The sequence below is a fragment of the Culex pipiens genome, chromosome 2 (assembly GCF_016801865.2).
Source record: "Culex pipiens pallens isolate TS chromosome 2, TS_CPP_V2, whole genome shotgun sequence".
Classification (NCBI taxonomy): domain Eukaryota; kingdom Metazoa; phylum Arthropoda; class Insecta; order Diptera; family Culicidae; genus Culex; species Culex pipiens.
In genome coordinates, this window is record NC_068938.1 from 202,695,386 (window position 1) to 202,718,392 (window position 23,007).

General features: G+C 33.3%; 1 protein-coding gene across 2 annotated transcripts in view; it reads right to left on the reverse strand.

The window, feature by feature from the left end:
• Positions 1 to 23,007, reverse strand: part of LOC120418156 (xaa-Pro dipeptidase) — a 165,859-nt gene that overhangs the window by 40,825 nt on the left and 102,027 nt on the right. Inside the window, exons 1-3 of one of the 2 annotated variants that reach the window (XM_052708313.1) lie at positions 19,243 to 19,381; positions 18,866 to 19,085; positions 14,892 to 15,083 (exon numbers count right to left, since the gene is read on the reverse strand). In XM_052708313.1, coding sequence (XP_052564273.1) covers positions 14,892 to 15,083; positions 18,866 to 19,054 — 381 coding nt within the window. In that variant the 5' untranslated portion in view covers positions 19,055 to 19,085; positions 19,243 to 19,381. Of the gene's footprint in view, positions 1 to 14,891; positions 15,084 to 18,865; positions 19,086 to 19,242; positions 19,382 to 23,007 lie in introns of those variants that run through there. The other variant, XM_039580454.2, reaches the window with a different exon arrangement.

The window sequence follows — 23,007 nt, forward strand, 5'->3', positions numbered from 1 at the left end:
CTCTAAATTTGGTCGTAGAAGGCGTAGATTTCGAGATAAAATTTTGGTGTCTTCGACAAAGTTGCTTAAATTGGCAAGCCCTACAACTTTCTAGAAGTAAAAAAAATCCCAAAAATATTCTTGAAAAGATAGATTTTGAAACGCACCCTAATCGTGAACCACCCTAATTTTCAACCAAACTTAAAGTTTTCCCTTTCCATCTGCAATAACTCTCTTGAAGACACCAAAGCTCCAAAACTTCCATTATCCACTTAATTTTGCGATCTGAACCACTGCCCAGTGTTGCCAAATATGACAATTTTGCGAATAATTTTTTTAAATGCATTTTAACCCCTTTGGACGAGCACTAACGAGAAAACGGTCAATTGATCACTGAGAGTTTTTTTTTACATAAAATTCAATCAAAACCTCATGGTAAGTTGAGTATTTCTTGAGATATCATGTTTTTAAGTTGGAAAGTCCTGTATTGCTTAGCAAATGTTATACTAATCCATCCATTTTGTACAATATATTGTGTTCGAGCACAGTAGGCCATGAAATTTGAAGAAATGTTTTTTTTTTTCGTAACGATAATAACTGAGAGTCCCAAATTTCATTAATGCAAAAAAACGTTTTCAAGAAAAACGTGTTTCTTGAAAAGCTTCAAAGCAAAAAAGATCAAGCGAAGGATTTTTTAGAAGAACTGATTTTTACAACCTTAAACCTGTCGTTGTTTGTTTTTTGTTTTGCATAAATTCAATTTAGGACATACAATTACTTTCGTTACGAAATATAAAAAAAAGTATTTATTCAAATTTCATGTGAGCTCTAACATAAAATATTGTAGATAAAGGATGGATTAGTAAAACATTTCGATGCCCGTGTGCTCTCTTCTTCTATCTCCAGATAGGAATCCCAGCAAGCTTAGTACAAAAGAGCACACCGCCATCGATTTGCTAAGCAATACAGGACTCTCCAGCTTAAAAACGTCATGTCTCAAGAAATACTCAATTCAGAATATTTTTTTCCAAATATGTTTTAAAGGACAGCTGCGTTGGAGGTTCCAGTGTTAAATAAAAAAAATCCAGCTTTAAAACTATTAGTTATATAAAACTAAATACGGTTCAGAATTTGTTATCCGAAATCCTCGAAAAAAAATCGATTTGGATAACCGAATTACAAAAAAAGCATTTTATTTCAGCAAAAGGCAAATCAATTCTCAAATTTCACTTATATTTAGGGATAGTGATTTTTCACGGCAAAAACATCGAAATTACACGGTATGCCAATTACAAAACACGGAAATTTCACGGAACACCAAAATCTGCTCAAATTAATCGTAAAAATGTATTCTTTTTGCAAAATTATAAAGTATGAAAGGGATACAGTCAACCTTAACATTTGTTTATAGGACCTAATAAAAAAAAATACAAGAATTTATGATTCAGCTGTTTTAATTTTATTGAGATTTTATTAGATTAATTTGCTCAAATACCTCACGAAACACGTCTTGAACCTCTAATTCATCATAACTAGAATCATTAAAATAAGTGTAAGAAAGGGTTTTTTAGCTTTCCTTAATTTCTACCATATAATTTCCGTATTTTAAAAACATTAAAAGTTTTAACATTTATTGATAATTCAAGAAAAAAAATAAAATACATTGCAAAATGGTTAACAAACATATGTATCATTTCACTAATCAATTTGATTAAAACACATAATTTATATTCAAAATATCAAAATGCAATTTGTTTATCGTTGTTTAATATCGATGATTAACTAAATTAAATTTTACAAAAAAAAATCTATTTTTTACGTTTTCTTTCAGAGAAGTGCTGATAAATGTATTTTTAAAATCTGTTTGGAATTTTGTGAAATAAAGAAACTATTTGCATTTTATTTTTGAACATTCTAATGAACAATATTTTCAAAAAATAGTTGTAGATCTGATATGAAAAACTTTTTTATTTTTTAATCTGCTTTTAATATGCAAGTTAGAAATCATATAAAATGCTTGAATTAAAAAAAATAAGCTTAAATGCACTGAGTAGCGATTTATCAATTGAATATGTGAAATTTCGCGGCATTTCACGGTTTTCCCAAATTTCACGGGCAGGGTCGAATTTCACGTAAAACGCGGCTTCCGTGAAATCGCGAAAAATCACTAGCCCTACTTATTTTGCACATAACAAAATGTAATCTTGAAAAAATACGTAAAATAGGCATTTTTTTTTATTATTGTAGTCTACCAAACAAGTTGTTAATCTAATATTATTTTTAAAAAATAATAAGATAATTAAAATTATAATACTTGAATAGATGGGGAGCAAAAGGAAATTCATTTTAATTTAGTGATGGCCTGGTCGTGAATATTCGAATAAACGTAGTTAAATTGTATTGTACCGATGTCTCTGTCAAATGCAAATTCAACTAGCAACAGTACCCGAGAACCATAGCACCGAACATCAATCCGTCAGCAGAGTGCAGTTGCCTGCCTGCAGAGGATCAGGAATTTCGACTCAGTCCCAGTGGTCAGTGCCAACATTTCTGCTCAACCGTCAGCCACAGCGCCCGCTCGCCACAAATTTTCTGTTTGTTTATGCGGTGTACACTTAAATCTGTTGTACCGAACTCAGTGAGTACGGGTTGCAGATTGATGACTGTATAGCGCCTCCCCTCCCGTCAGAATTACACTGGGATTTATTTTGGGCAGTGACCTCCGGGTCTGGGAATGCCAATTTTCCCCGGCAATTCCTGGCGAAATAAACATTTGGCGCGAAAACCAGTCTGCGATGGAGGCGCATGGCGTTTTGTGTTTTTTTGGTGAATTTTGTGGTGCCAAAAATAGAGTCCTTGGCGCCAAAAGTTCCTTTTTATGCACCGGTGTAGGTGGGGAAACCTTACATAAATTAGTGTTATGCAATTGCCGAAGCCGGACTACCTGACGTGGTTATTTTTAACGCACCTCCAGCGAGCGATGACGGCCACCTCGTATCAATGTGGCCTAATTCCTTTACGACGCGGCTTCAGCTCTGTTTACACAAAACATACGCCCCCCGTTGCAGGCTCTTTTCCCTTCCCTTCCATTGACCTACCTGGACGACCGGGAGGTATTGGAAAGTTACGAAATGTACAAACTAAATATTGCTTAAGAACATACACCGGGGGTTCACCTGACTACGTGATTAGGGATGTTTTACAGTAATTTTTATCACAAAAAATACAAGTGTTGTAAAATGAGTTGCAAAACTCGATTTTTGCAGCACTCCATTGTATCCATCTAGCTCGGTAAGCTACCTTTAATAAACGTTCGCATCCCTACAAGAATCCATAATTTTTTTTTTTTTTTTTTTTAATATATATTTATTTTGATTTTCTCTTCCATGTACATTCATTCAGTTAAAATATTATTGAGTGTCCAATCACAATCGATGACTTTTCACCTCAATTTTAAATACTAGCAACTTTCATTTATTCATGAAATATTTAGCTTTCGCTATTCAGTGATTTCAAATGTAGGAGGTCCTACATGTACAAAAGGGAAAAGGGATACCTTAAAACTAACTTATAAACTATATAAAGAGCGGATCAATGCAGCTGAAGACTGCAATGATTTTTGTCGAAATGCATCAATTATCTTATTGGACATAACATCCAAAGTGTCAACTTCGGCTAATTGATGAAGTTCACTGGTGCTGAACCAGGGAGGAAGTTTCAGAATCATTTTCAGAATTTTGTTCTGAATCCTCTGAAGTTTTTTCTTCCTGGTTAAGCAACAGCTTGTCCAGATCGGCACAGCATAAAGCATGGCAGGTCTGAAAATTTGTTTATAAATTAACAGTTTATTCTTGAGACAAAGTCTAGAGTTCCTGTTTATAAGTGGATACAAACATTTAATATATTTGTTACATTTAACCTGGATACTTTCAATGTGATCCTTGTAAGTAAGGTTTTTGTCAAAAGCAAGTCCAAGATATTTCACTTTATCCTCCCACTTTAAATTTACCTCATTCATCTTTATAATGTGATGACTTTTTGGTTTAAGAAAATCAGCCCTTGGTTTGTGAGGGAAAATAATAAGTTGAGTTTTTGCAGCATTTGGAGTAATTTTCCATTCTTTCAAATAAGAATTGAAAATATCCAAGCTTTTTTGTAATCTTCTTGTGATGACACGAAGGCTTCTACCTTTGGCGGAGATGCTTGTATCATCAGCAAAAAGTGATTTCTGACATCCTGGGGGCAAATCCGGCAAGTCAGAAGTAAAAATATTGTATAAAATTGGACCCAAAATGCTTCCTTGAGGGACGCCGGCACGTACAGGTAGTTGATCAGATTTGCTATTCTGATAACATACCTGCAGAGTACGATCCGTCAAATAATTTTGAATAATTTTCACGATATAAATCGGAAAATTAAACCTTTTTAATTTCGCAATCAAACCTTTATGCCAAACACTGTCAAATGCTTTTTCTATGTCTAGAAGAGCAGCGCCAGTAGAATAGCCCTCAGATTTGTTGCTTTGAATCAAATTTGAAACTCTCAACAACTGATGAGTAGTTGAATGCCCAAGGCGAAATCCAAACTGCTCATCAGCAAAAATTGAATTTTCATTAATGTGTGTCATCATTCTATTAAGAATTATTCTTTCGAATAATTTACTAATAGATGAAAGCAAACTAATGGGCCGATAGCTTGAGGCTTCAGCAGGATTTTTATCCGGTTTTAAAATCGGAATTACTTTGGCATTTTTCCAACTACTGGGAAAATATGCCAAATCAAAACATTTGTTGCAAATTTTGACCAAGCTACTTAAAGTTGCTTCAGGTAATTTTTTAATTAAAATGTAAAAAATGCCATCCTCACCAGGGGCTTTCATATTTTTAAACTTTTTGATAATAGATTTTATTTCATTCAGATCCGTTTTAAAAACATCATCTGATGAAAACTGTTGTTCAACAATATTCTGAAATTCTATTGAAATTTGATTTTCAATAGGACTCAGAAAATTTAAGTTGAAATTATGAGCACTCTCAAACTGCTGAGCAAGTTTTTGAGCTTTCTCCCCATTAGTTAATAAAATATTATCACCATCTTTTAAAGAAGGGATTGGTTTCTGAGGTTTCTTAAGAACCTTTGAAAGTTTCCAAAAAGGTTTGGAATAAGGTTTAATTTGTTCGACATCTCTTGCGAACTTTTCATTTCGCAGGAGAGTGAATCTGTGGTCAATAACCTTTTGCAAATCTTTTTGAATTCGCTTCAGTGCAGGATCACGAGAACGTTGATACTGTCTTCGGCGAACATTTTTCAGACGAATCAGAAGCTGAAGATCGTCATCAATAATGGGAGAGTCAAATTTGACTTGGACTTTAGGAATAGCAATATTCCTTGCATCCAAAATTGCATTAGTTAAAGATTCCAAGGCTGAATCAATATCAGCTTTGGTTTCTAAAACAAAATCATGATTTAAATTATTCTCAATATGATGCTGATACCTGTCCCAATTAGCTTTGTGATAATTAAACACAGAACTATTGGGCCTGGTAACTGCTTCATGAGAAAGTGAAAAAGTTACTGGAAGGTGATCAGAATCAAAATCAGCATGAGTCACTAAAGGACCACAATACTGACTTTGATTTGTCAAAACCAAATCAATTGTTGATGGATTTCTAACAGAAGAAAAGCAAGTTGGCCCATTCGGATATAAAACCGAATAAAGACCTGAAGTGCAATCTCTGAATAGAATTTTACCATTGGAATTTACTTTTGAATTATTCCAAGATTGGTGTTTGGCATTAAAATCACCGATGATCAAAAATCGAGATCTATGCCGAGTAAGTTTATTCAAATCCCCTTTGAAATAATTTTTATTTTCCCCAGTGCATTGGAAAGGCAAATATGCAGCTGCAATCATAATTTTCCCAAAAGAAGTTTCAAGTTCAATGCCCAAACTTTCAATAACTTTTAACTTAAAGTCACGTAACGTACTATAAGTCATACTACGGTGGATAACTATTGCAACTCCACCGCCATTTCGATTCATTCTGTTATTGGTTATAACTTTATAATCTGGATCACTTTTCAAATAAGTGCCAGTTTTTAAAAATGTTTCGGTTATAACAGCAACATGCACGTTATGAACTCGTAAAAAGTTGAAAAATTCATTTTCTTTCGCTTTTAAAGAGCGAGCATTAAAATTCATAATATTGATGGAATTACTTAGATCCATGATTAAACTTCAGGGTAAGAACAACATCATTCGCAAATTTTAATCCAATCTGGATAGCTTCCATCATGGATGTAGCATTACTCATTGTTTGAATCAAACCAAACAGTGAGTTTTGCAAAAAAGTCATTTTTTCAAACGTAACATCGCCGAGATCAGAAGATCCCAAAGCGTTGCCAGCAGAAAAATTTTCAAATGAAATTTGAGGTACCTGCCCAATTTGAAAATTGGTAGAGGATTTAAAATTCGTGGATGAACCCGAACCCGAAACGACGTTGGCATAAGAAATGCCATTGCTGTTACCTAACTTTTCCATGGTAGGGGTATTGTTCGAGTGAGACAGCACGAACGTTTGATTTAAAGATGCAGGTACAACCTGACTTTGAGAAAATTTCGGTTTGGATTTCGGCTGATGCTTAGCACGAGAATCCAAAACCTTTTTTCTGATGGGGCAATCCCAGAAATTTGATTTGTGATTTCCACCACAATTTGCACATTTAAATTGGGTGACTTCTTTCACGGGACAATTGTCCTTGTCGTGAGAAGAATCCCCGCAAACCATGCATTTTGGAACCATGGCGCAATGATCAGTACCGTGACCGAATGCCTGGCAACGCCGGCACTGGGTCAGATTCTGGCCATTACCGCCATGTTTCTTAAAATGCTCCCACTTTACCCGTACATGGAACAAAAACTGAACTTTGTCCAAAAGTTTCAAATTGTTGATTTCATTTCTGTTGAAATGAATCAGATAATATTGTGAAGTCAAACCAAAGCGAGAAATATTCCCGTTTGATTTTTTCTTCATTGGTATTACTTGGGATGGGGCAAAGCCAAGCAACACCTTAAGTTCGTTTTTGATCTCATCCACCGACAAGTCGTTGGAGAGACCTTTCAGGACCGCCTTGAATGGACGAGCATTCTTGGTCTCATACGTGTAGAAATTGTGTTTGTGGTTTTTCAAATAACCAACAAAAGTATGGTGATCTTGTAAAGATTCCGTCAACAAGCGACATTCTCCTCTTCGACCAAGCTGGAACGAAACCTTCAAATTGCAAGTTTCCTTGCAATTCTTCAGTTGCGTTCGAAAGCTGGCCAAATCGGAGATGGAAGTCACTACAATTGGCGGAGCCTTTACTCGTTTCTCGACGGCAGAAGGCTCAGTACGAGGAGAAGGATCCTTGTCAACAGTTTCGGATAAAACACCGAAACTATTTGCCAATGGGATTGGAGGATTAACCTCACTTTCAGAATCAGAATCAGACCTCGGATGAGGCTGTTTTCTTTTTCTGTTTCCGTTAGCCGGTTTAGCGTTCAAACGCTTCACCGACGTAACGATCAAATCTTCAGAAGATTTGCGTTTACCTTTGTTTTGACGCATTTTGCAAGCAAAGTTCTCTTAAAAAGATGGCTTCGTTTGTAAAATACAGCAAAATTTCAGGTGGGGTTAGTCTTGAAAAGACTGTTTAGAATTTTGGAAAGTAACTCAGGTAGTCTTTAAAAAGACTGTGAATTTTGTTTGAAATAACTCTGAGCTTAGGTAGTAAAAAATACCGCAGCTCTAGTGTCCGTTCACCACGAAGGTTCGCAAGACACTGAAAGAATCCATAATAATGCGATATTATACACATTATACACCGAAGGGAAGGGGTTTTGTTAGCATCAGGACGCAATCGTCGGGGCAGCACCAAATTCGGTGTGTTCTGGTAAACAAAACATATCGGATATTTATACAAAATGTAAACACAGACGCACAAACACACGCACACGTAATGGCGTAGATTTTGTGGGTCGAGTTGTTATAATAATTTTGAGTGTGTACATTGAGGCAGAGGCCGCCAGGAAATTGCCACAACCACTAACGATATCGGTTTCACCAGGGCCTAATTAGTTGTGAATATTAGGGGAACGAGTTGGGCGGGCAGTTTCAAGGTGTATTTGCTTGAACGTTTATGAGTATGGGTGCGTTAGTGTGATTCTATGGCAATGACAATTCGGTAGGACATGTTTGCTTTCCTGTTTGTTTAGGGGTGTAATTAGTGGGGAAAGCTTCCGAATCGATCGGGGTGACATCATCAGGAAAATTGTGCGTAAATTCTAGAATTGAACGTCTCTTGTATAAATCAAATTGCTTTAATCATGTTTTCCAAATTATTTGAAATCGCGTAGAACGTTTGATTTTATCCATTTGGATATCTTTTTCCTTTATAAACATTATTCAAATCTGACCCAAATTTACACATTACAAATTACATCTGAGAATAGTTACATCTTTTATGTCCGATTTTTTTTTTGTAATTTCACCTTTAAAACGGTGCACATCAACCAGAGCTTTTGCACCTAGAATTTTGTTACAGACATTTAAGTATCTTCAAAACCACGAGTACTACACAGTAAAAAAACAAGGTAAAATTACATCTAAAAAGGGGTACATATTTGATGTCAGAAAAAAGCTTTAATTTTACCTCTAATAATGTGTAAATTTACATCTGGCATACGCTAGGAAAAAATATCTGTAATCCTAAAAAAATATCAAACCGGCGATAGTTATATCTGGCTTACTAAGTCCGCACCCCAACCCGCACGGCCAACTCGCCGCTGTGAAAACTTGAAGATCAAAGCCGATGTAACTTTATGTACCGTATATGCAGTAAAAACAGTATTCAATGTACGGAACACATAGAGGTACATTGGTTTTGATCGTCTAGTTTTCACAGCGGCGAGTTGGCCGTGCGGGTTGGGGTGCGGACTTAGTAAGCCAGATATAACTATCGCCGGTTTGATATTTTTTTAGGATTACAGATATTTTTTCCCAGCGTCTGCCAGATGTAAATTTACACATTATTAGAGGTAAAATTAAAGCTTTTTTGTGACATAAAAGATGTACCCCATTTTAGATGTAATTTTACCATGTTTTTTTTTACTGTGTATCAGAATACTTGTTTATTCATCCCCTTATATACTGTCCACAAATTAATTTACAATAAAGTTTGACTATTTTTACAATCACATTGTTGCGGGATTGGGGCCGTAAGTTTGACAATTTTTGAAAAAGAAGACAACAACTCCTTTTGTTGCTGTGCACCATTATACAAAAATTTACATCTTTTCAGAGTAATGTCTCTCTGCCAGTTAAAATTGCGGTAATATCACATCATGAGAGAGGTTCGCACTACACATTTAAATTTTACGCTTTGCAAATATTTTTTTTCTTTGTGTGTTTTTATCCTTGTTTTATATTTTTAAAATCTTATTGATCCGAGTAATACTACTCCAGCATGCAATTTCCCAAAAAGCCTTTTTATGAAATTTGTAATTTAGACAGAAAAAAAGTGTTAAAAATAAAGATTTCTTTTAAATCTGAATCTGATTCGTTTCATTCCTTATGATTGATAAATGCAAAATTTCACAAATTTTAAAGTCAATATTTGAAAGAATGCGGAAAAATCACATTAACTGTCAGATAAATTCAGCTTTTTCTTTTTTCATTTTTTTGTGGATCCACAATTTGGGAGCAATAAATTGAGTCCCTTATTCGCGCAAAACGATTGAATTTTAGATGGAAGTTTGCATGAGATGTTATTTCATGTTTACCTAAAATTATTAATTAAATTGAAAAACTAACGCAATCAAGTGACAATTGAGAACTTATTTTTTTTTCAGGAGCTACATTCTCTGACAGACACCGTGGCAGGATAAAATTCGGTTTAGGCTTTTTCATGAGAATGCTGTAAAATGTTAAATTTTTAAGATAATTTTACATTAGGGCGTGATCTTGGGCGTTTCAAGCAAAGTTACGTCCTTTTCAAAAATTACCTCAGATTTAGTATTATTTGAACGAATAGTGTCCAATATAGAAAATTTTAAGATAATTTCCTCAGCTTTTATAATACATTGTTGGCAGAGATGAATGATAATAGACACTATTTATTCTAACAATTTAAATCCAGGTTTTTATTCTGCTTTAAATCGAAAACGGTGCATTTTATCAAGATTCACAAAAGTACTTTTTGAATCCAAATTTAATTTTACATGCAAAAATGATTTTTGGAAACTTTTTTCGCTTGAATTTTCGATACATTCCAAAAATCTATAGCCCAAAAGCTGATAAAAAAAGCGAAGGGGTAGAATTTTTTAAAGTTGAGTTTTGTAATACAAACTTTATTATTGAAATGGGGATTTTTTCCGTGTACCCATTTTTTCGAATAATTTTAATCATAACTTTCAACTTTGCTCAAGATACCGAATCGATCAGAAAATCCTTTCATAAGTTACAGATTTTCGAATATTTGAATAGCACTTTTCATAAACAAATCTCAAATTTGTATGAAGACTTGTATGGTTTAACCAATGATGCAAAATGGCTTTTTTGGACAAGAAAAATCGAAGAGCAAAGTTTCTTATAATAAAAAAAATCTGAAATTAAAAAAAAAATTTCTTTTAGGAAATTGTAGAGAACTGCTCACATGTACAAATCATTATCATTATGCTTGATCGCCTTTGAAAATATTTCCAATAAATTTACTTGAAAAATTTTCAACATGTGAGCAATTCCTATGACCAAAGAAGCTATTTTGGGTTATTGGTTCACCCATACAAGTCTCCATACAATTTTAGCAGCTTTTGAGTGAATTTTCTGATCAATCTGGTGTTGAAAAAAATAGGTACGCGGAAAAAAATTGCCGATTTTTTTATTAACTTTTTTTCAGAAAAACTCATTTTGCCAAACTAATGGTACGTTCGTTTGAAGATTCGGTGCGGCACTGAGTGCCGCACTCGTCGAGTGCCAGTTTTGGTTCAAACGAACGGTCCAGTTTTGCTCTCAGTTTTTATGCTTGTGTGCGTGCGTGGTGTTTTGTTTTGGTTCAAAAAACGTCAGTCAAAATGCGATCGTTGCAAATTGAACCTGGAGCTTACTTTTGGTTTGAGATGGCCGTTCTCTAATGAGCTTCAGGTTTACTAGCAAGAGTGAAAGTTACCGACGAAATTCCATAAACCTGATGTTCTTCAAATATTCTTAAAATAATAAAATTAAAAATGAGTATTATAGAATTTAAAAAATATATATATATATTTTTAATGATTATACCAATTTAAAGAAATATAGGTCATTAATAAATTTTGGAATTTGAAAAATTTCTATAATTTTAGAATTTTATTAAATTTTTACACTGGAAATTCATATTTTTGATTATAGTTAGATTTTTGGGATTGTTTTTAATAATGGAATTTAAGAACCTAAAAAAACGCGATTTCAGGAATGTTAAAAGCGAGGTATTAGAAATTTTAAAATAGTTTAGATTTTTTTGTTATTTTCAAAAAATTAAGAATTCATGGAATATTAAGATTTTCTGAAATTCCTAAAACTTACGAATTTTTGGAATTTGAAGATTACAGAAATTCTCAAAATTTATATATTCAGAAATTCCCAAAATTATCAATTTCAAAAATTGCTAAAATTCTAAAAAAAATCTAAAATTCCGTAAGCATTTAAAATTTATTTAAAAAAAACTATAATTTCAAATAATTGAAGTATATTTGAAAATCCTAACATATCTAAGATCCAAATTCTTTAAAATCACACATTTTTGTAATTTTAAAAATCCAAAAACTTAAAATTCTAATAATTCATAAAACTCTTAAAATTCCTAAAACTATACCTCAAAACAATCCAACAAAATACTTGAATACAGAAATTCCTAAAATTCTAAAATTTAAGACATTTCTTAAATGCCTAAATAACCTAAAATTTCTGAATTAAACAACTAAATAACCTAAAATTTCTGAATTGGGTCCTAAAATGAAGTTTAAATTTGTGATATTATTGCTCATAACAATAAAGCTTATTTTTCTGAGTACAATGACTCTTTGAACGACCACAAAGGATGCGGCACCAGCGCTAGTTTCTTCAAACAAACAATTTGACAGCTCTGAGTGCGGCACTCAGTGCGGAACTAGCCCTCAAACGAACGTACCATAAGTCTTTTTTGTTCAAGAGATTTTTTGATATGTTTCAGGGGACAGAAATCCGCAACTTTTAAGCCATAGAGAAGTGTGGTCGAAAAATCTACCGCCGAGTTATGCATTTTTGAAAGAAAAAAAAAACAGTAAATCTCACACAAAAAAAAAAAATTGCCTATTTTTTTATGTAAAATTAAATTTGCAATCGAGAAGTAATTTACAGAATTTTTGAAAAGGGGCTTCGTTTTTAAGACATAGCCACCAAAATATTGATTCCAGCGAAATATTTGCAGTTTTTCGAATTTTAAAAATAATGACCATGAGTGACCATTTCTGGAAATATATTTTTAAAAAGTTCAGAAAATTTTCTGTAAAACTTTTTAAGAGACATTGAAGATTGGACCTCTGGTTGCTGATATACAGCGGCTTAAAGAAAAAGAAACAGAAAAATTGAAGTTTTTTAAGCATCATCCAAACACCCACCATTTTCTAATGTCGATTTCTCAGCAACTAATGGTCCGATTTTCAATGTTAAAACATGAAAGATTCGTGACATTTTTCAATCTTTTCGAAAACAATATTTTTATTTTTTTTTGAATCAAGACTAAAATTTCAAAAGGGCCAAACATTCAATATTACGCTCTTTTGAAATGTTAGTCTTGATTAAAAAAAATTAAATATTGTTTTCGAAAAGATCGGAAAATTCGACGAGAAAATCACCGTTTAAAAAATTCCTAACTTGGGCTAATGTTAATCAGTTTGTTCCATAGCTCATTGTTGATTATCTAAAATATATCCTACAATGAAAACCAAATCCAACATCGTATTTTTATGCAATTAGTTTTTTTTGTGATAAAAAGTGAAACAAAGAGTGGGTTTTTTTCAGAGTGTAACAATTTTTCTTAAATTTTGCTGCTTGCTAAGACACCAAATCGATTAGAAAATTGCTTATCAAGATACAGCTATTTTATGACCTATCCTCAAATTTGTATGGAAACTTTTAAGGACGAATAGACAAAAAAAGCTTTTTTGGAAATAAATGCATATAAAAAAACGATTACATCATTTACAGAAGTTTAAAGGAATTGCTGCTAATTTTAAAAATAATAACACACAAATATTACAAAAAACATCTATTTTTTGCGTTGCATTGGTTGTGGCAGAAGAAAAAAAAAAACAACATTGTAACGGCTTGTGAAACTGTGTTCCAAAACAGGTTATCCAAAAATTAGACACCACCTACCCCACAATTAAGTTGCACAACGTGTAACGGCCTTTCCATCACGTCGTAAACAAGCGCCTTTTCTATTAACAACTTTATTAAAAGAAACGAAAAACAATCGCTGAAAAACGGTTTCACCAACCGGTACCACACGAAAGTCCGCACGGGGGTCATCCAAGTCCAATCACAGTCCATAACAAACCGCACGCTGAACCCGCTACCAATTTCGTCGTTGTTGCAATAAAGAAAAAGTCAACGATTACATCAAATTGACGGAGAAGAAAAACAGTTCCGATGCGGCGACCGTCCAAAGTTCGTAACAAAAATAGCCAAACAAATCCACCGGAGCGTGACTGCCGCGGTGAAATGGAGATTTGTTATTGTTTACATCTCTCTGCACGCCCCACGCAGGTTACTTCTTCTGTTGTTTGTTTTTTGTTCCGATTTTGGGCTCTTGGCCAATCATCGCGGTTCCGTTCGACCATTTTCACCTGCTTTTATTGAGCGCCACACTTTTTACTTTTCTTCTCTTTTCTTTTAACTTTCTGTTGTTTTCTTTCTTTTGTTTTCTATTTGTAATTCGCGTTCGATGTTGTTTTTGTTGCGATTACCCCACATACATAGCTGATGCGCCGCGTAGGTGTACGTGATTGAGGTGCTTTGTGTGGTGCATCTTTTGTTTTTAACTGTTTTATTTTTATCCTCTCTATCTTTCGCCAAATTACTGTTGTTGAGTCTGGCGGATTACGCGAATCGAAAACATCTCGGCATGGCGTGGCCCCAAAATTGCAGTGCCGTGCTGTGAATTTTGACAAGTTTTGTTGCTGAGATTGCACCTTTTAACATGATAATTTGTTGAGACAAATTAATTTAAAAAAGTACAAAATGTTTTTGGAATGATTTTTGCAAAAAAGTTAAAAAGTTGTAAATTTTAACTTACTTAACTATTTAGGTACTTTTTGTTAAAAGATGGTTTTTGGAACAAAAATATAAAACAGGTCGCAATAATTATCAACTCGGCTTGTAAATTAAAAAAAAAATGAAATCCATGAAAATTTGTAAAATTGTTTTTTCTACAAGAATAAATTAGATATGTTTTGTATTCAAGAAACCCTCTTTTTTAATTTTCTTCACAGTAAATCAATAAAAGTCATAACTCACATTCAGCTTTTTTCCACCGTGTTCAGCTTAGAGGAAATAAAATTCACCTAACAATTCGCGCTTTCACTGATTGATATGAAAACGTACGTTGCACTTTTTTTCGGCCATCAGGTTGCTGTGTTTACGTTTGGCGCCGCCCGTATACCGTTTATTTACTTTTGCAACTTTTCCAACTTTTGATGTTTTTTGGTTCTCTGCTTCTTCAGTTATTTTTTGTTTTGCTTTTTCATTTTAACGATGCACACGGTACATTTTTGAGCCAAAAAACGCGCAAAACATCAAACCGTTACTACTTTCTCGCAAAAATCCGCGAAAAATCGCAAAATGAAAAACGGAACTTACCTCATCGGCGTAGTGCACCGCGTCGACCTCGTACTTCGTCTTGAAGTCGTCCGGCGTGAGCAGCGGGCCCATCCACACGGCGTACTCCGCCGGTAGACGGGGCACGTAGAGGGTGGCCCGGCCGGATGTCACGTCCACGGTGCCGTAGCAGCCCGGCTCGGTGACGCCGAACAGGTACGTGAAGTAGGACTCCTGGAACGATGGAATGAAGCGTTTGCAAATTTTAGTAATCGTTTTAAATGTTCAATAAACAGTTTTGTATTAAACTTGTGTGCATATTTCGTGTTTTTTTTTAACATCGCAGGGCTGTTTTTGAGAGTTTAATAATGATACAAAAAATTTGATGTATAAACATAAGGAGTTTGCTTGTAATCATCACGAGTTATTTCGATTTTACAAAAAAAAGTTTAACACTGACACACTAATCCTGATTCGGAGCGTATGAAACGGTATGTCACCGCATCCTTCCTCCACTGCTGATTCTGTGAAATGTGGTTCATTCGCAGATTCTTTCTCTACGGTTAATGTAATGCCGCTTTAATTATTGATAAAAAAATTTGAGGTTACAAAAAATTTCATGATTTTTTTAACTAATAACAAAATGAAATCGAAAAATGTAACGAATCGAGAGTTGCAATAAATTCTAGGTATCAAAAAACCAAAACACAAATTTTCACGGAGACATTCAGATTTAAAGGAATTCACGCGTACCAAAAAATCATGAAAACTTACATATCCTATGACCAAAAAAGAGACACTCTTGAAGGAATTATTAATTTTCCTTATCAACGTTTTATCACAAAAAAAACTGAATTCTCAAAACCTGTAATTTAAAAAAATATTTTAGGAGGCTAAACAATACTTTTTTTGAACCATACGGCTAAAAATGTTGTCATCAAGCTATATAAAAAAAAGATTCTGAAAATGTTATAAATTATTAAAAATACACTCTTTGTTAGTCTTGCATTTAAAAATTACAAAATAACATTTTTCAAAATGATCGGCACATTTCATACGTCTTTTTATAAAAGGTCTAATAAACAAAATTCTGATTTTTCACTTTTAAGGTGATTTTGAAACTGCCTTGAATCAGGGGTATTCAAACAATGTTCAAACACACTCAAAAAGCAACAAAAAAAAACAAATTAGGTTTATTGTACAATTGTTTTTTGAAAAAAGGCAGTTTTTATATTTTTTTTTCGTTTTTACTTTCGTTTGTTTCTGAAATTATATATTTAAAAAAGTATCCTTCAATGTTTTTTGTTTTTTTTTATATATAAGCATTCCAAATTTTCTTTTTACATAGGTTTTGTTGTCTAATCCAAAAATTAAAATTTCTTTTTATCAATGAAACTTGACCAAAGTGAAGGCATTTATTTTTTCAAAATATTACAAAATTCTGGGCACATATAAAAAATATGTGAAATTAAAATTTGCTTCAGATCATAATAAAATTTATCGGAATTATTAAACAAATTTCGGTACAACAGATTTTTAATATATTTTTGTCTAAAAAATTAAATTCAAAAAGAAAGTTTACATTACCAACTTTTTACTTTTTTCTTTTCAAGAACCCCGATTTTTGAAAAAAAATGATGTTTCAAAATTCTTGATATTTTTGAAATTCTTTAAATTTGTAAAATACTTAGAACATTCGAATAATAAAAAAAGTCTCCGTATTTCACGAAAAAAAATGAATTTCACGGAGACATTAAGATTTTAAGGATTTAACGCGTTTCGAAAAGTTATGCAAAATTACCAATCCTACGACTAAAGAAGACACACTCTTGAAGGAATTACTAATTTTCTTTATCAACCTTTTATCACCAAAAACTGAATTCTCAAAATCTGTAATTGAAAAAAATATTAAAGGGGGCTAAAAGATACTTCTTTTGAACGGGTTAAAAATATTACAATATACAATATATTACACTCTTTTCAAATGTTAGTCTTGGATTAAAAAATTACAAAATAACATTTTTCTAAATGATCGGCACATTTCATCAATTTTGAGTTTTCGCTTTTTAGGTGCTTTTGAAACTGCCTTGAGTCAAGGATCTTCAAACACACTCAAAAAAAAAAACAAATTTTGGTCTATTAGACCTTTTTTTTTAAAAAAAAAGTAGTTTTTATGTTTTCTTTAATTTTTACTTTCTGATAATTTCTGAAATTTTATATTTAAAAAATATTCTCAAATTCTGACAAAAAAGCTAAAAAAAATAATAATAATCCAAGTTTTTCTTTTTAAATAGGTTTTGTTGTCTAATCTATATTTTTTTTGTCTATAAAGCTCGGCAAAAGTGAATGCATTTTTTTATCAAAATTTTAAAAACTTCTGAGCACATATAAAAAATATGTAAAATTAAACTTTACTTCAGATCATAATAAAATTTATCGAAATAATTTAACAAATCTCGGTATAACAGACTTTTAATATATTCTTGGCTTAAAAACTAAATTCAAAAAGACAGTTTACATTACAATTTTTTTTTCGAGAGCAAATTTCCGATATTTCAATATGCTTGGTATTTTTGAAATTTTTAATATTTGGAAAATACTTAGAACATTCAAATATTGTAATTTCCATATTTACTCCGAAACCGAAAAACAGAAAAGTCTGAAGATTTAGCTATTTTATTTATTATGTAATTTTATAGGTGCGTTTTCCATGTCGTTTTTTTATAAAAGTTGAAATAAATTTTGTTACGTTACCTTTACGAATATTGTTTGGCTTTTGAGCAAAAACTATACAGTCCAGACTCGATTATCCGAAGTTTCGATTATCCTAAGTTCGACTATCTGAAGTTTTGTATGGGACTCCGGATAATCAAATCACGAAGAAATTATTTTTTCGTATTTTTTTCTATTTCTTACTTTTAACATCAAATTCGAGTTCTGCGACCCCATTTTAGTAAAATTTGAATGGTTGGTTGTTTATTAAATTGAAAAATGCACATTTTCAATATTTCATCATCGCCGTTTTGGCCGCCATATTGGATTTGAAAATTCTAAATCACCTTAGAGTAGTTTAGAGGTCATACTAAAGTTCAACACTAAAAAATAAGACAACGAAAAATAAATGTTTTTTTCTAGATTCGATTATCCGAAGTTTTGATTATCCGAAGTGAAATTTTTCCAAGGCCTTTGGATAATCGAGTTTGGACTGTATCTTTTTGTTATTTTAAAGGACTCGTTGAAAAAAAATTCGTTTATTAAAAAATTATAAGCAAAATAATATGCAAATTGATCCAGGTTTGTATTTTCTTTATATTTTGTGATTAACATTTGGTTTGATTGTTTATATAAAAAAAATAATGTTTCCGAGAATACAATTCTATTGAAAAGCAAGTTCAAGCGATTACTTTTATCAAATCAACCCTGTTTTATTTTTAGCCCACCAAAATACCCCCAACATTTAACGGGAAGTATGTCAACGCGATGTCAACGGGTTTTCCACCGTCACTTTCCGCTGAAAAATACCCAAGTGGTGAACCTCGACCAGCTTGAACGTTTTATGTACAACTGCACCAGTCGTTTCCGTGAAATGATATGGCATCATAGCGTATACGAGTGTGCGAGGGAACGGTCAGTCGTAATCAAAACAAAACTGCCACTCAACAATAACAGTCATTGACGAGCGATTGTGTGTATAAGTGTCGTCGTCACCAACTGACTGGTGATAATTATAGTTCCAGCGATATGGTCGCTAACACGGCTGAGAGGAAACTGATAATAGTTACACTTACGACCACAGTGCTACTTAGTTGGGTTTTCTTTTGCTATTAGTACCTATTTTATTTTGTACGTGCACTCTATCACATGATGACTGCTTTGATAATCCGTCAAAATCACCGAAGCAAGCTTCCGACTGTGACTTTGTTGTGACTCGGAATGTTGTAGAGTCGGTGATAAGACTAATTACTGTAGAATAACTGTAGCCCGAATGGTAACCTTATAAGTTTTATAATTCTTACCTGCCGAAACACGTAATCAACGTCGGTATCGTAGAGGCTGATGTTGTCTCCCCCCTGCAGAACCACCAGCGCCTGCTTGCCCTCCAGGGCCGGAACCTTGCGCAGTTCCGCCATCACGCGGTCCCGATTCTCCCGGAACAGCGTCATCGGAATGGAGTGCGTGTTGGGTCCCATCTGGTAGCAGGCCATCTTGACGTGATCACTTTAGATTGGTGGCGATCTGGAAGGAACAAGAAGTTTGAGGTTATTGTCGGTAAAGCAGCTTTCGGTTGCCAAGGGGGTGATAAGCTCGAAAGATAATTAATACGCGTTAGCGTTGCTTGCGTATTTCGCAATTTACTCAAGAAATTAGCGGAATTTTGGCAAATGAATCTTACAGTTAACCAAGCTGGTTTTGGGAGAGTTGAACTACCCTCGAGAAATGTCGCAACTGGAATGGACCTCTCAAAATCGATAATTGCCGCATTGTTCGAGCTCCCAAATCCAGGACTGATTGTATTGTTGGTCATCAACGACGACGACGACGACTGATAGTGGTCCAATGTCCAGCTGTGGTCAGTGCTCCGATCAATCAAACGGATTTGAGAGGCTGACCGCTCAAAAATTTCGTCAGCTCGACTGGGGATTGCAGAATCTAGATCAAAACAAATCGTCAACCGGCGAGCGGTTTCGGACGCAAACCAAAATAAACATTCGCTTTGACGAAGTCTTGACGAAGACGATTTCTCGCTAGATTTGAAACCAGGACGGTGTGGCCACGCACCCGTTCAGTGGGCTTGTAAACACGGTTATTCAAGGAAAACTAAGATGTTTAGTCGTAACAAGGTAGGTGGATTTAAAAAGGTTGGAAACATCTGCTTTTCGGTATTCTAGACGTCATTTTCTCATACAAAACAGATGAAATCTCAGAAATCTTAAAAAAGACAATACTGAAAAGGATCAAAACTCTCGTAAAACAAAAACAAAAATGGTGTCAACCTTTTCTTCGATAATCTTGCAGTCGCCTGACATACTCGTCGAGAAAAGTGCGGGAAACGAGTTCAACTCTCGACGACGTTTGTCAACCGCGGGGACTACAAAAACCGAAAGGTATGCTGAAAATAGTTTTTCCTCCTCCTCGGTTAGGAAAAGTGGAACTTTGAGGTTAGGGGCGGTGGTTGACGTTGGTTAATGGTCAGACAGACAGAAAGACATGTCCCAGACGAATCTCCGTGTCTCGCGCCTTTCAAAGGTAGTGGACCGGAATGGAACGGCCGGCGCGACGGCATCGGATTGTGTTGGGCGGGTTTTTTGTACGGGAAGGTAAAAATAGGAATTGGCGCGCGGTTTTGTGACAGAAGTGAAGAGGAGGAGGGGATGGTTTTGAAGTGGATTCAACCGGTTGAAAGTGGATGTCTTTTTTCTTGGGATAATAAATTAGGAAAATTGGAGCATAAATAATGAAGACATCAATTGTACTCAAACAGGAAAGTCGCTTCGAATAATTAATTAGTTTAAACAATTTAGTGAGTATTAAGCTGTTTCAGTAGAAGGAAAAAACCTTAAGCTAGAATAAACCAATCAAGCTCACAATTTGACAGTAGATTTTCATGAATGATGAATACAAGGTGTTAGGTCAGTTTTTCAAAAAAAAAATAAAAATGAATTGTTTTCAAGATAAATCTATTTGACCGAATAAGCTTCAAACCTTCCCTTAGACCTTAACAAATTTCATAATCGCGGTCTTGATATGGTTAAATAAATAAATAAATGTCATAGAAATATTGATGCATTTTCAATATCACTTTTCACTACCACATAAATTTAAATACCACTTTGCAAAATTTTGCTTTACACTCATATAACATAAACTGCTGATCCTCAGATTACCAGCAACGTGACATCACCGTGTAGCAATGGTGCTATTTATATGGAAAATGCCGCCAATACTGTCTCATTGAATTAATCATGAGGAAACCATTTTAAGGAACGGTCTAAAATGTATTAAAAACCTAAAGTGAAACAATTTTGTGAATTTTCTGATTGAAATTCAAAAAATAATGTTGCAATAAGAATTAGAACACAAATTAATCAAATGACATTTTTAAATAAGTTTTTAGAAATTAAAAAAAAAACTAAATTAAACCAAACATCGCAAGTTTCCAGTTACAAATTTGTGCACATCAAATCACAAACAAACAAAAAATCGACACCACCGACTGAAGGTTAAAAAATGGCACACAGACGGGCCGAAATTGCCGACCAAGGTGAAAATTTTGCAACAAGTCGCTGTTTGCTTCCTTTTGTTTTGCGTTGTTTTTAGTTCTTTGTTTTGAATCCGAACTGTTATTTCACACGATTTAAAGACCTCGCGCAAAATTGGTTCGTTTGCGGTTTCTGGTGTTGTTCTGGGTATGTTTGCGAAGCAGTTTTTTTTTGTTTGAAGCTATTTCGGCTTTAAATGATTGTTTTTGAGAACCATTCTAAAGAAGCCTTCGTTTGATTATTCTTTTGAAATACATGAATAAAAATCAATGCTTAATTTCGATTGATTCCATCAGTAGAATAATGAAAATTTGAAAATTAAAAAAAGGTTATTTATTATTATTTTTAATGATTTCGAAAACAAAATTGTGAAGACAGTAAAAAGTTGTACAGTTCAGACTTGATTATCCGGTCTCGGAATAATCTTTTGATATTCGAACTAATTTTTTTGTCTTTCTCTAATTTTTTACTGTCGAGCTTAAAAAATGATCAAATTTTTTTAATTCAAGATGGCGGCCATTATGGCGGTGATGAAATATTGTAAAAAATGCATCATATTATTTAATAGGCAATCAACTATTAAAAATTAACTAAAATGGGGTCGCTGAATTCGAGTTTGATGTTTGAAGAAAAAAAAACTTGACTAAAATTGGGTCGCAGAACTCGAATTTGATGTTTGTCCCTCGGCTCTGACCAAAATTTAAATTACAAGCCTAGGTTTCAACATTTTGATGAAAAACGTGTTTTGAAATGCTTTTTGCACGCGCCCCGTTGCTTTCCAATCATTAGTTTTCAAAATATCGAGGTATCGACGGAATTATTATTTTTTTTTTGCGAAAAAAAACTATACATTGATATTTCATGAAAATTTAAAATGTTTTCAAAGAAGTTCAAACATGCTAAATATGATTATAAACGCAGGAAAATGCCTTTTTTTGATTTTCAGTTGATTAAACTATAATTTTCATTAAAATTTTGAAGTTTTTCGAAATTATTTTTTTGTCCCCTGATTATTCAGACCGACTTTGAAGGGATGAGGGCGACATAAACTTTGAAAAAAATTTGAAACGGCCCAACGCCGTTTGACGCCAATGTTCAAATTGTGAAAATAAGAATTTAATTTTAAACATGACAGTATTTTTTTTAAAATATTGTGTGTTCAAAACTATTTTTTTTCGTGAAAATCAGTTAAAATTTCACGCTGGTTTGCAAGTTAAAAAAACTAGTTTTATAGAAAAGTGCAATTTTCAAATTTTATCATAAATTCTAATAAAACTTGCGTCGTTGTTTTGCTTGTGCAATAAAAAATCATTTTTAATTACAGTATTTATTAACACAGACTTGGCACCAATAAAACAAAAAAAAAATAATAACTTTGTGATTTTTTTTTGACATTTTACGCCATTTGGCATCCATTATGCGAATTAAGTTTAAAAAGTATTTTGAAATTTATAAAAAATCGCTTTGATACCACAAACTGAGAACATTCATTCAAAATTTTTCGTCAGTGAGTAGCAAAATTGCACAATTCAATGATTTGAGGAAGTTTAAAAGATAGAGTTCTGGTAAAAGAAATATTTTTTTCCCAAAAAAAAGAAACATCCATAGAAATTGACACCTTTTCACTGCTTTCCGGAAAATAATAAGGTAATAAGTGTTAAAAATTTGTTAGATTTATTTTTTGTATTTTACATCAAAAACACTTACGTTATGTAAATCGTATCAAAAATTCGCGCCAGTTTTTACTAATTTTGAAATTTTATAGAATTTTGTAAATTTTGTTGTGAAAAATCTATTCTAAATTACGCGTCGCAAGACGAGTTCCACACAGCATTTTTCACAACTTAGAAAAAAACTTTCAATGGAAACCGTTAAAATCAAAACAATATTGATAAAAA